This window comes from Falco peregrinus, chromosome 6, assembly GCF_023634155.1.
Source record: "Falco peregrinus isolate bFalPer1 chromosome 6, bFalPer1.pri, whole genome shotgun sequence".
Taxonomy (NCBI): Eukaryota; Metazoa; Chordata; class Aves; order Falconiformes; family Falconidae; genus Falco; species Falco peregrinus.
In genome coordinates, this window is record NC_073726.1 from 29,294,945 (window position 1) to 29,308,209 (window position 13,265).

At 44.2% G+C, this 13,265-nt stretch overlaps 1 protein-coding gene across 2 annotated transcripts in view; it reads left to right on the forward strand.

Annotated features, from left to right (window-relative positions):
* Positions 1–12,839, forward strand: part of SFMBT2 (Scm like with four mbt domains 2) — a 122,635-nt gene extending 109,796 nt beyond the window's left edge. For both annotated transcript variants that reach the window (XM_055807931.1, XM_055807932.1), the window contains 4 exons: positions 1,176–1,348; positions 3,135–3,383; positions 3,549–3,677; positions 5,498–12,839. In XM_055807931.1, the coding sequence (XP_055663906.1) occupies positions 1,176–1,348; positions 3,135–3,383; positions 3,549–3,677; positions 5,498–5,638 (692 nt within the window). In that variant the 3' untranslated portion in view covers positions 5,639–12,839. The remainder of the gene's footprint in view (positions 1–1,175; positions 1,349–3,134; positions 3,384–3,548; positions 3,678–5,497) is intronic.
* Positions 12,840–13,265: the final 426 nt, after the last annotated feature.

Here is a 13,265-nt window from a genome sequence, read left to right on the forward strand (position 1 = left end):
CTGCTACATCTGGGACAGCTTTGTTGGGTGAGATGAATCCTCTCCTACTAAGTGAAGATTTTCTGGCGTCTGCATCGGCTCAGGCCAGTAACACAATGCAGAGGTGTTGGAAGGAGTTTGGGAGCATTGGCTCTGTCTGCTCAGGAAGGCTGAAGTTAGGCATGTGTTCAGTGCTTTTTATTATCAATGTTAGTGATATTATTGGCTCTTAAACGGGTCAGGAAAATGGAGGTGAGTGCTGTCCTTCGTCCACAAAGGTTGCAAAAACCCCAGAATTACTGATTTAAACCAATTATTAGCTTCTGTTTGGTGCAAGAGTAGAATGTGAAATGGGCTCAGGGAGATACTGAGATCACTGAATATGGGTTTCTCTAGAAGTCTACACCTGATCTAGACTCCCAGCTCCCACTGGTAGCAAATGGAGAGCTGGAGGAGTACAGCTAGAACAGCTCCAGTTGAGATTGTCTCATCTCAGAGTTGGTGGTTGTATGTGGCTGGATGAATTGTTCCTCACATATCCATTGATTTGACGGAAGGTTCAGCTCAGTTACAAACTTCGACATGTGCGCCAAGTGTCATTTAGTTACCCTAGCTGGTGAAGAGCAGAGTATCTGTCAGCCCCAGGGGATGCTGTAGAGCACCTCAAAAGGCATCTAACACAAGCACCTCATTTAAGGTCAGAGGACTCTCACATCCTTAGTTTCAACTTGGGCCATGAAATAGTTGAAGGTGATAAAAACTTGTTCCTTTGTGCACTGAACAAACATGCATAATTCAGGATAGCTGGCCCTCTTCACTCTCTGCTGAAACCAGTAGCAACTGAAAGTGTATCTAAGACTGTTAACTCATGCAGAAGTGCATTGGATCAAATCTGACACATGTTGGTCTCTCTCCCTCCAAATCACTGCTTGGCTTAGTGGAAGCTTTGCCTAAGTACATATTGTTAAATTCTGAACTCCTCACTCATCATCAATAAATCCGTATACATAAGAACTGTAACACTCTGCACTAGTCCAAGATGACATCTTGTATTTACTGGACATTTGTCCCAAATCAATGTATTTTTGAAGTTCCTCATAAAAGTGCATCTAGAGGGCAGTACTGAATTAGTAGCAAGAAGCAAGCCAAAGTTTCCTTCTCTCGGTGGTTACAGTTTTTAATGGGTATTTCTCCAGCGTATTATTATGGGAAGAGGAAAAAAATCATTAAGCCACCAATTGGGGAAAATAACAACCTGAAAAGTGGACATGTCAAGCCAGCCAGACGCAGAAAGAGGCGGAAATCCATCTTTGTGCAGAAAAAAAGGAGATCGTCAGCTGTCGATTTGAATGCTGCGGGCTCTGCAGAGGTATGTGTTGCACCGGGATAAATCAGCAAAAACCCGTTGGTACCTTTGTGTCCCCCCATTGCATCTTCCTTTTGGGAGGCTTCTCAGCAAACCTCAACATTTCAGTTTTCCATTTTGAATCCCTCCTTGCTACTCTCTTGTTCTCAGATTGGACTGTTTTTTTAGGAACACTTTGAGGACTTTCAGCCTCATCCATTCTGGAGTCAGGAAGTAGCGGTTTTGCTCCCACCTTCATAATGCTCACTAGCTAACATTCTGTCTAATACTATATCTTTGTTTGCTTCCTTGTAAGCCTGTAGGCAGGTGGGTGAGCCTGTTAGATGCTTTGCACAGCACCTAGCAGAGTGAAGGAGGTCTGCGGTCCATGTCTAAGTTCTCTTAAATACTACAATTAATAATATGGACTCATGGGCCATTGTGGTTTCAAGGGCTTTTATTTTTTCATCAACCATTCATGATGGTTTTGGCTCACAGCATGAAGCAGTAGACGTTCTAGAAGCTTTAGAATACAAGCAGATGGTTTGTGTCCCAAATAAATGGTATTTGAGGCCTCAGTCTTTCCACTATGCTGTGCGATATGACAGGGTCCCAGCTTTAGCAGTGATTCGTGACCAAATACAGGCTGGAGCAGACTTAGTTCTACGTGGACTGTTCCTGGGTGATTTTTCCATGATAATAATGACAAAGTTCCTGTGCGGTTGCCCTTCTCAGCTGAGTGCCAGCGACTGGTGCTATGTGCAATGTGAAGTAAAGCTGATTTACTTAAATTCCCTCTGCTTCAGCTGGAGGGGGATATTTTAGTCAGCTTTCAGTTAATTGCTTGTACCTTCACGACTTGGTCCTCATTTAGGTGTATATCTGCTTCATTTCCTTAGATTATACCTGCTTCAAAGGAATTTAAACTCATGTTAAGCCTAAACCAAACATTAGTCAAGTTTTAACCTTTCAGCTAATATAACTAACTTTGTCTAAAATTGTTATTTCACTTACGGCCTGAGCATATGGCTTGGATGTATGCTCATGCTTTGAACAGAGCTAGGCTGTTGAAGCCATTTGGGCAACTTCCATATGTATAAAGTTCAAAATACATAGTTTCCATCAGTTGGTGTGTGCTTGCAAGCTCTGTGTGGTGGAAATAACAGGAATCTGGTTCAATATCCTTTAAATGGAAATTTGTGCTTCACCTTCAGCAGTTAGTTGTTGAGCTGAAGGCAGGGAAATCTGGGCAAAATCCTCTGTCCTGGGTTTTACAGAAACACTAGCTAAGAAATCAAGTACAAATATGCACTTGTATATTTAGATGTTTTTTAAAAAAAATTTCCTTTCTTGCAATACCAGCGGCATGCACGACAATTTGAAGCAAGGTGAAGGTTTAAATTCAAGCCCGTTTCTGATTTTATTTCATCTCAGGCAACCTGAGTTTCATTTTATCCTTTTAGTACTTTCCATTTCCCCTTTTCATGCACACCTGCAGTGCCACGAAGTTTGAGATGCCAGCCCAGCAGAGGAACGTTTCATGCCAGATGACTTATTGCCATTGACCTTTTGTTAGAAACAGAAAAAGGATTTGTCCATCGTGTATTTTTTTCTCTTACATTTCATAACAAATCTAAATTGAGGGCTAACCTACTTTAGCACTGTAATGAAAACAAGGTAATTTGGTTAAAATAAAATGTTACCCCAGACTGGCATGGGCACGGGCATGCAGTTTGACCCAGTGCCTTTTGATTTGCTGCTGTATTAATCTCTGAGCCTGGACGCTGTTTCTCTGATGGTCCTTGTGCAGGAGAGTGAGGATGACGAGCCAGATGCGATAGAGGATGAGACGGGAAGCGAGGAAACCAGCTCAGAGCTCCGGGATGACCAGACGGATACCTCCTCCGCTGAGGTCCCCTCTGCCAGGCCCCGGCGAGCGGTCACCTTGCGGAGCAGCACTGAGTTGGAAAGACCTCCTCCCATGGAGAGAGCCCGACGGAGCCGGAGACCGCAGCCCCACTCCTGCGGTGAGGTGGAGAAGTGCCCGCAGGTCAAGGAAGTGAGTATGTCCATAGGCTTTCACTCCCAATTAATTGCAGTATTCTTCCTAAATTGACCTTCAGTGCCAAGCCTTCCTCATCTGGGGAGGGCACCTGTGCCCTGGTTCTCCACACAAGGTAGTTTTCTTTATAAGAACTTTTGGGTTTGTTTGTGGTTTTTTTAGGAAGTTAAGCAAGAAGAGGAAGAGAAACTCATCCTGGACAGTAACCCGTTGGAGTGGACCGTGACTGATGTCGTGAGGTTTATTAAACTGACTGACTGTGCACCTCTTGCCAAAATATTTCAGGAGCAGGTAGAAGCCTTCATGTAACTCATCTCTTTGTGTCTGTCGTGCCTATTCACATCACAAAGTAAGAGCAGCGCATACCACCTCGCTATCTGGGCCTGGGGCTTTGACAAAGAGATTACAACCAGACTTTAGATCCCTTCAGGACAAGCTATAGCACAAATTTTGGCAAGGCATGGAAACCCTTAGAAACTTGAGTCAGAGCCTTGCCAGATCCTCAAGAGAGACCACAAACCCTATAGCCATAGTCCTTGTGAAAGGCAGAAGGTTTAGACCTTTCTTGCTCATGACAAGGTCCACAACACCATCCTGGCATCACATAGGTAAGCACCTTGGCATAAAAACAGGTAGTCATTATCTGGTCCATAGCAAGCTGTCTCTCCTGGCCACATGTGTTCCACCCTGTTGTACGATATTGGCCTGGGAAGCAGAAAACTGCTGCTTGAACCCAAAACTGGCTCCTTGAATTTGTCACTAACACCTAGGTGCTTTGAGTATGTAAACACCTACTTCCCATCTGCATCCAGTGAAGATGTGGCAGTCATTCCCTTGGATGATCTAATTTTAGGAGATGCCAAGCATCTTCTCATTATACAGATAGGTTTGCAGGAGCGGAAGGCAATGCTCTTTATTTCAAGTTTGTGTGATCGTGTAAAAATTATACAGAAACAGCCATTCCTTGGCTAACAATGCTGAAAGTAAAGGGCAGTGCTAAGAAATCATATTTAGAATGATTTGGTGTTTCTCCTTTGCCAAAGAGTGTTATGGGGGCTTTAATCAAACACAGGTGACTGGAGCTTTTCCTTGTGATTTGCAAGGAAGCTCTGGTGCAGTGGGCCATGCTGTCAAGCTTCAGTGGAAGAGGAACCTGAGTCATGGACAGTCCTGATCAAAGCAGTGCTTAAGGTGTCCAAATCCTCCTTGCGTTTACTGCTGTCTAATCAGGGCTGTCCTGGGGAGTTGATGTTGCCTGTGAGTTACAGTGCTTTTTCTGCACTTTGACTCTGATCCTCCCCTAAGGTGTAAAAAGCAGTTTTGTAGTCAGCTTGTCTGCTTCTCAGTCTACTCAAGAATGTAGAGGACTTGAGCTCTTAATTAAGAAGAGGGTCATAAAGCCAGCAGAAATCCCTAATAAAATGGCTTTTGTCTGGGATGTTAGTTCATGGAGTTTGGTGCATAGATATGCCTGAGGTAAGGACGTGACCTCCAGAAGTCCCTTCCAGCCTACAGCATTCTGTGATTCTGGGACACACAGATTGCAAGGGTTCTGGGTGGTCCTGGCCCCCTGTCTTGGTTGTTCAGCAGCTGAAGCAGAGCAAGGCTCTGGGTGGACCAGGGGACACAGCATGGAGCGAGGCAGACATAAAACTGTGCTGAGAAGATCATGGGCCAAAAAAGGCGGGGGAAGGGTCTGATTTGGCAGTGGGACCAGCATCAGTTTCTCCACTCAGGTCCCTCCTGTGTCTCCTGGTGTGCTCTCTGCAGCCTCCCCCTTGTTTCAGTTCCTTAGTTGTAAAATAGGCCTAATCAGATCTCTGTGGACCCTGCAGAGTTTCTGTAGAAGGTGATCCTGCATTTCAGTAGCTGGGAGGATTTTCCTGAACTGGGGACAAGCCTGTGAAGACAAACTAGACAACTTCTGAAAAAGCAAGATGTATCTCAGAGAAAGGAGATGAGCAGCATCAAAGCGGGAGAAAGGCCAGAGGACAAAACTGCCTTTAATTCTGGGGACAAAATTCCCTTCTTACTTCTCCAGATCTCGTTATGCTTTCTGCCCTCCAGGGTCCACAAACGAAACCATTTTCCCTGTCTTTTTTCTTCCCCAGGACATCGACGGCCAAGCCCTTCTGTTACTGACACTGCCCACGGTGCAGGAGTGCATGGAGCTGAAGCTTGGGCCAGCCATCAAACTGTGTCACCAGATTGAGCGAGTAAAAGTTGCTTTCTATGCACAATATGCCAACTGACTGCACTTCTCGATTTCTTTCTGTTCTCCTTCTTGTTCCTTCTCTTTTTTAACATTTCAACTTGTTCAAGGTTTTTTTTCCCCAGTCCCTTCTCTTTTCCAAGAACACATGGAATTGGAAGCACTGGAAGTTAATCTATAGGGAAGAAAAAAAAAAAGCGACCCCCACACCAGAAAACTAGTAACAAATTGAACTGATTTTTCTGTACTTGTAAAGCACATCAAAAGACTGCTGGCACCTCTCCTGCTGAGCCTCGCCAAGCCGTTACACAGTGGTGCAAGGCCAACATGGATCAGATGGTTTGTCATTCATTAAAACAAAGCTACCGATGGCAGACACATTCCCAAGGAGAAGGGTCAGACATTTCCAGATGATGATGATGTTTTTTCTAGGCCAGTTTCTGGATGTGAACATTTCTTTTATCCAAGTCTGACACACTTCCTTCATATTGAAATGTAAGCGACCATTTGTAGCATCACCTGGGGTTTACTGCAAATCTGATCTTAGTGATCATTGGGCTTTTTTTTTCTCCCGCCTCTCCAATCGTACAAAAGGAAAAAGTGTTATATCAGTTATAGACTGTTATTCCTGAGTAATTTATGAACAGGACTCATCCCACAGTCTCTACGGTATCAGACAAAGCTGCAGTGAACTGACAGGGGTGCAACAAGACCAAGTGCGCGGTAATGTGTCCTGAGCTGTGCTGGCTGTGCACAATAAGCTAAATGTGTCTGTGATGGGATCTGAACAGTGCTGCATTCATGTTCAGAAACATGCATGAAAGCATACATAGTCAAGCCCATCCTCTTAAATCCAAGTCACTTGAAAGACCCGACTTGGAGCCCCACAGGGTGGGGGAAAAAAAAAAAAAAAAAGACTATTCAGATTTAATGATAAGACTGTTGAGTGAATGCTGGTTTCATTTGTACCTTCATGAAGCTGGTTGCTAGGTGGGAATAAAAAGCATCAATCTTTACAGGCTGTTTACGCCATGGTGCTTTAGACCAGCTGAGGATCTGGCCCAATGCAGTCTACATAAAGCCCCCAATGTTGAGCCTGAATTTGCTGTAACTCAGCAAGGTTGGAGGCATTGCAGGGATGTAAAATTATCCCAAAAGCAAGATCCAAACTGGGACCAGACCATGTCTGAATTTTGCTCTGACTTTAAGGTGCAAGTGAATCCATCCTTCAGAAGGTGAATCAAGTGGGTTGTGCTGAGCTTTAGCCTGATTTCATAGGAAGCCATTGACTTTGGCAGACTTTTGTTCTCAAACCATGAACAGACCCCTGTTCCCTGGCCTCAGGGAGCTCAGCCTAGAAATTGCACACAGCTCTGTTACCATGCTGCGATGCCAAAGCCTACTCAGTGAAGACCTCTTCAAAAAGAAATGTAATTTCTAGCCCTAAATCTGAGGCCAGTGTTAGTGGCCAGAAAACCCCCACCTCAAGCACATACCATATGGGGACAGAAAACTTGGATCAGATAATCGTGCTGACCACCATGAGCTCAGAAGAACCTATTGACCAATACCAGGCTATAGCTGCTGCTTTCTCCTTCATCAGTTTCCTTAAATTCTTTGGATTAGTGGGGGAAAGCCTCAGAAATAAATATTTGGGACTATATGTGAATCTGCCCTAGAGCATGTGTTAGGCAAGAAGTATTGACTCTGTTTGCCATGCATTGCTGAGGAGTTTCTAGTCTGTCTTTCAGTGAGTTTCCTCATTTGCCACTGAGGAGTGTGGTGGGTTCGGGCACTGCAGGCTGGGCCAGATCCTGCCAGCTCCTGAGACTTCATTAGAATTTTTCTTACATAGGAGATCGGTAGGACTGGATCTGTGTTCAGCTGTTCGTACTGAAGATCTTGTTCAACTTCTCATCAACTGAAGGGAAGAGCAGTCACCTCTGCATCAAGTAATTTTCTTTTGTTTCTCAGAAATCCAGGAACAGGGTTCTGTAGTGGTGCAGACATTCAGAAACTGGGTTTTAGACTGAATTTCGTGCTGATGGTAGCAGTGGACTGTGTCCATGCAACTGCTTTGATAACTGCTTTGGATCTCCCGTAGGGTCCTCTAAAAACATTGCTCCTTGTTTCGTCTCTGAAGACAGAAGGATTGTGCCCAGCAGAATGAGAGCACAGCTGAGAAAAACACGGAGGGTGCTTCTCCCAGCTTTTCCTTCCTCCAGCCCAGTCTCTCTGACGGCTGGTAAACATCTTCTAGCAGGAGACAGTTTCCAAAAGACTACTGTCAGGAGAACTGGCATATGAGGACATTTCAAGGAAGGGAAGCAGAATGTCTGTTTGCTAAACAGCATCCCTGCACCGATCCTTTACTTACTGCATCCACCTTCTTCTGAGCATCCTTTTCTGCTCTGACGTTTTTGGAATTTCTGGCCACTGGGATATGTCAGACGTTTAATGCTTCCTGGGACGTGTTGCAAAAATGTCATTGTTTTCTCCATCAGCCTTGTTACTGTAGATAATCGTATGGCAGCTAACTCCTGGAGGCACGGTCGGGGAGCAGACAGCCACAGACTGAGAGCCACCCGCTCTGATGCTGGCCAAGCAGGTGACGGGTGAAGCATTGAGTCCAAGTCACGGGAGTCTTTACTGACTGTTCAGGGAAGTTTAACCGTATTTAAAACTCGCCTATTAAACAAAAAAAAAACATTTTCATTTTATCTTGCACCGGCTCTTTTTATTTCCTCAGGTTTCTCTCTCCTCACCATTCATCTTTCAAATTACTGTTCTTCATTGTTGTCTCATTTATTGTTCTGTGTCCTTTTGGAGAAGATGATAACCTGAAATCTCTATCCTAGAACTGCCTTGGGTGGAAAATGCTTTATTATTTCTTTAAGTCTTCAGGTTGGGAAGAACTAGGGGATTGGGCTACTGTTGTCTGCTGCAGTGATTGTCTTCCAGAAAAGCTGGAGCTGAACTTCTTAGACAATTTCTTGAGAAAGCAGAAAATGGACAGTGTGTAGTTTAACTGGAGAGTATGCTCAGATTGTCACTTGCAGCTTTAGCAGAGATCAGAAGGAATTACTTTTGCCTGGACTTCATTTCAGTTCTGGAACATTAACGAGGCTCTAGAGTAATGTACTTCAAAGGAAGTACTTCAAATTGGAAACCAAATCTTGGTAAAATATCACTTTATTTTGCAGCATAGAAGTATAAGCCACTGGAATGTTTTATTTTCCTTTTTTGGTCCAGCTCTTGTTCTTAGTTAAATTCAGAGCTGGTGCAACTTCACTGATACACCGATGACACTGGAGAAGCCACATCTTCTCCTTCCCTGTTCTGAATGTGGCGTTCAGGCCTGAAATTTATTGTGTTAGCTACAAAAGGCCACCACTGTGAAGTTCTGAACTCATGTTTATCCAGGGCCATTATCAAGGGCTGAGGAGCAACCCTGCTGTTGTTGCTTTTGGGCTGTTGGATGCAGCACATCATTCCCATGGACCATTTTTGTCCCACAAGAAGGGTGTGCAGGCAACTGTTACTAGCTACTCTTCAGGCAGGACCAGGGACGGGCATTCCTGGAGCAAAAGTAGGGGGTTGAAGAGTGTGGTACATGCTTATCTTCATCTTCACTGGCTTCTTTTGAGCTTGCACTCGGTCAGACTGAACAGATCCACAGGCAGGTCCCTGCCATTTCCCAACCTCCTTAGCACTTCCCTTGACAGAATTAGACAATTCCCAGTCTGCAGGCCCAAAGCACCAGTCTCTGAAATTGAATTAAAGCATTAACTTAAGGGAATGTCCATGGTTCCCTGTCTGGTTGTCCTGCCTTCCTCCTGCTGTCATGGATGCTTCTCTCCCACCTTGAAGAAGAATGCTCTCTTTAGTTTCAGAGCTCATCTTCTTCCCTTTCCAGCTCGAAAACACAGCTCCCATCCACACTCCCTTTTTTTTTCTCAGTGCCAGGATGACCAAACCCTGGCTTTTTCTACCTCTCGGAGGTGTTATGGCCTCTCAGCTCTGAGGATTTCAGGGTCTTCAGCTACGCTGTGTTAACCATATGCAATAGCCCTTGATAGTTTTGTTCTGTAGGGTGCAGAAAACCTCCTAGAAATGCTATGTGCCCTCAGTAACCACTGAAATCAGTGCAAATGGTTATACAATTACTGCAGCATCCAGCAGGTGCATGTCCTGGCTGAGATGGCCTGACCCCCATTGTCAGAGGTATTTGAATGTTCGCTAGGATTTGCAAAGTTTCTCAGAAGGTTAGACACCTAAACCCCATTAATATTTCAGTCTGGGTAAACAGCTAATTTGCCTTAAACTGGAAAGTCACAATTCCTTGGCTTGTCCTTCAACCTTTTGCAGTCCCCAGTCATGTGGTGTGGAGCAAACACCATCTCAGCTCTATGAAGGCAAATCAGACACTGTTGTGCTGCCATGATCAACATGTGGTCACCTGGAAAGCCTGCTTTTGTCTTTTCAGGGCACAGCATTGAGTTTGGCAGAGCTTCAGTGCCATCTCAGTGTTTTAGAAGCTCGGTACCATCAGGGCACTTCAAATACTTTTTGCTTTTCTGGTGCAGTGTGTCTAGAAAATGATGAACTCGGACTGTTCCTCCCATTTACAAATTCAAGTGCCAAAAGAGAAGAACATGCTGCAACTGAGCACCATTAAAACCAGCTTTATTACATGTGGATAAATATAGTCTTAAGGGCTCTGTTTTGGTGCTATGTAACGCTGTATTTTCCATTGGTGGGGATTACAAAGCTGATTCCCTCCTCCAGGAAATATTTTCTGTATTTTGCAGTGTCTTAAGCTTAGGATTTTATTTTTTTCTTGTGGCTGTAGATTTTTGAACTCAGATACACTCAACAAATATCCCCTCTCCCCAGTCATGTGAGTTTTGGAGAAGTTTTATACAGTATAATTATTTTAAAACTGTTTCAAAATGTGCGTGCATGTGTATTTTCCCCTCAGTAATACTCTTCATCACATCAGCTGATGCAGAACTAAGGATATCTGTTACTCAGGATTTGATCCAGAAGTAACTGAGGTTAGTGGAAGGGCCCTCGCAGATGTGTGGGCTGTGGGACAAAGTCTTCACCAAATTTTTTCACTTAGAAGTCAAAAAGTGTGCAGTTAGTTAACATAAAATGTAAACCCCTCCTTCTTCTGGCAGGCAGAAATCCAACTGAAATCTGCTAGACTTAACAAGAGAGGGCTCGTGTCCTAAGGTGCTCATGAACTCCCAGTAAAGGAGCAGAAGCATTTAATATTCTCATTTATTCTTTGGTACAATACTCCAGCAAGAAGTACGAATGATCTTAATGACTGAATTTAGAATATGTGACAGTCATCAAAAGATGAGCTTTACAGCCCGCTAGTCCTTTAAATGTCAGCTGTCCTGCAGAAGAGTGGTTTTGCAATAGTTTGGTGCGACGTACTGGAATTCTCTTGCAGAAGACATGTGAAATGCACACAAAACCAACATAGGTCATAGTTCTAAATACTCACGTTTTTTCTCTTGTTCTAGTCTTTTATATTAATTCTTACTTTGAGAAAGGTCTCATGTTCATGATTTAAAACTCCAGCATCTGTAATGGCCCATGGCACCACGTACCAGCAGAACATGTCTTTATCCATCATAACACTATAGATGAGCATGGGGGTGTTCTGTTGACAAGCAGTTAGGTCGGGTGAGACAAGGAGACCTTGCTTCAACACCTTGTTGAAGGAGTCATCTGTGCAGCCTGAAGGGCAGGTGTTCCCCACAGCTCACTGTGGCAGGACAGATGTTTCCAGTGACAATATTGCTGGATAGGTCTCGTAGCCCAAGCAGCCTTATGCAGCAGGTCAGTTACCATGTGGCTACCTACCCACAGATGTTCCTGGTCTTGATGACCACCAAGGATGTGTGTCTGGGGGGTTGGGTTTCAGGGAAGGATAGAGGTTGGAGTTCTGGGCTTGAGAGAGTCTTCGTGAAGGGGGACCTCTCACAGCAGAGGAGCATAGCCATGGTCCATAAGCATCATTCCTGAAGGCTTCTCTGAGACCTTTTTCAAAGCAAAGATGCTTTGAGTCCCAGCAGGGGCCAGGTGAGAGGAAGTAAAGAAGTTGGCAATACACCCACTATTCAGCTAAAATGCTGAAACGTTCGTATTTTGTTTTCCCAGTGGAGATAAAGAGATTTGGCTAAGGTGGCTCCAGGCACTTTGGCTGGAGAGTAGGCAAAATCAGTCTTTCTTCCTTCTGCCCAGCTTCTTTGTGTCTTCTGGGTTTAAGGCCTGAAGAACCTCCTCTTGCACCTCTCAGACCTCAGTCAGAAGCTAAAACTCCCCCACAGGAAAAGGTGACATTGCCCTGGGTTCAGGTTGTGAGTCTAAAAAGCACTCTGCTCTGTATTACCATGTGACAGGTTGGAAATGATCTTTCCCGAGTCACTCCACCTGCTTGTTGCTGCTCCAGTCTCACCAGAGATTATGGATGTTGCATCTGCTTATAAACTTACACATTAAATTTCCCAGTCCCTGTTCTGCCAGACAAGGTCAGGATATGATGATGTGAAGTCATTCCAGCAGCCTTCACCTTCAGGGACCTGCTTGATAGAAAACATCCGGGGAACAGTATTGTGACACTTCCATGTATGCAGGCAGGGATGTCACGTACAGCCGGGCATTTGCTGCAGTACGGTCCGCCAGAGATGACAGTCCCAAGTGCAGGCTTTGAAGGGACTTGAGTCTTCTCATGTACCATGGTAGGACGAGGTAAAAAATTAAAACCCTGCTGTCTCTTATGGAACAACAGAAATTAGCTTCAAAACCAGCAGTTACGGTCCATTCGTGGTGATGCACGTTGGAAACCTTTGAATTGTTTTGCATTCCAGTTTGTACCAGAGATTTGATTCAAACTTTATGTATATAATCCCTTTGGTGTGTTACAACAATATGTGTGTGTGTGTGTGTGTATATATATATATATGTGTATATATGTGTGTGTGTACATGTATGTGTATATATATACATATAAATCAATGCTGGTGTTTTTACTTTTTAAAGTTCACAGGGCAAAGGGCATGTTGTTAGTTTGCTGTAAGATTCTATTCTGTATATATGTTTTCATGTAAATAAGTGAAAATCTATATTCAGAGTTATATTTTAATTTTTATTCAAAATTAAATAAATCCCCTTTTTACTTGAAACAATTGTAAGCCACGTTGTTATTAAAGTAACAATAAATCGTATCTGTCTCTGGGGTAGGTTTTTTTTTGTTTGGCTGGGCAGTGAGGGTTGTATTTTGATGTATTTGGTTCATCCCTGAGGAAGTAAGGTGAGAAAGCCATCTGCTTGGCTTCGCGGCTAATACCAGCTTTCCTCCATCTGGAGCAACCTCGCGCATATTTTAGGACAGGCCAGCCTGGATTTGTCCTGTGCAGTCTTAGGCACTTGCAGAGGCATCTCTGGGCTCCTTCTTTGTCCCTGGAGGGAAGCATCAACAGTGAGCTTTAGACTGGCCAGATGAAATGGCCCCAGGGAACTGCCTTTCTTCAGTGCTTTTGGAGGATATCTGGAAAAGGTGAAGTCTTCATTTAGGTTAATACTAAGAGAACACAAATATGAGCCAGTGGCTGGTCTACGTGTGTGGACATAGATAGACAACAGCTGTG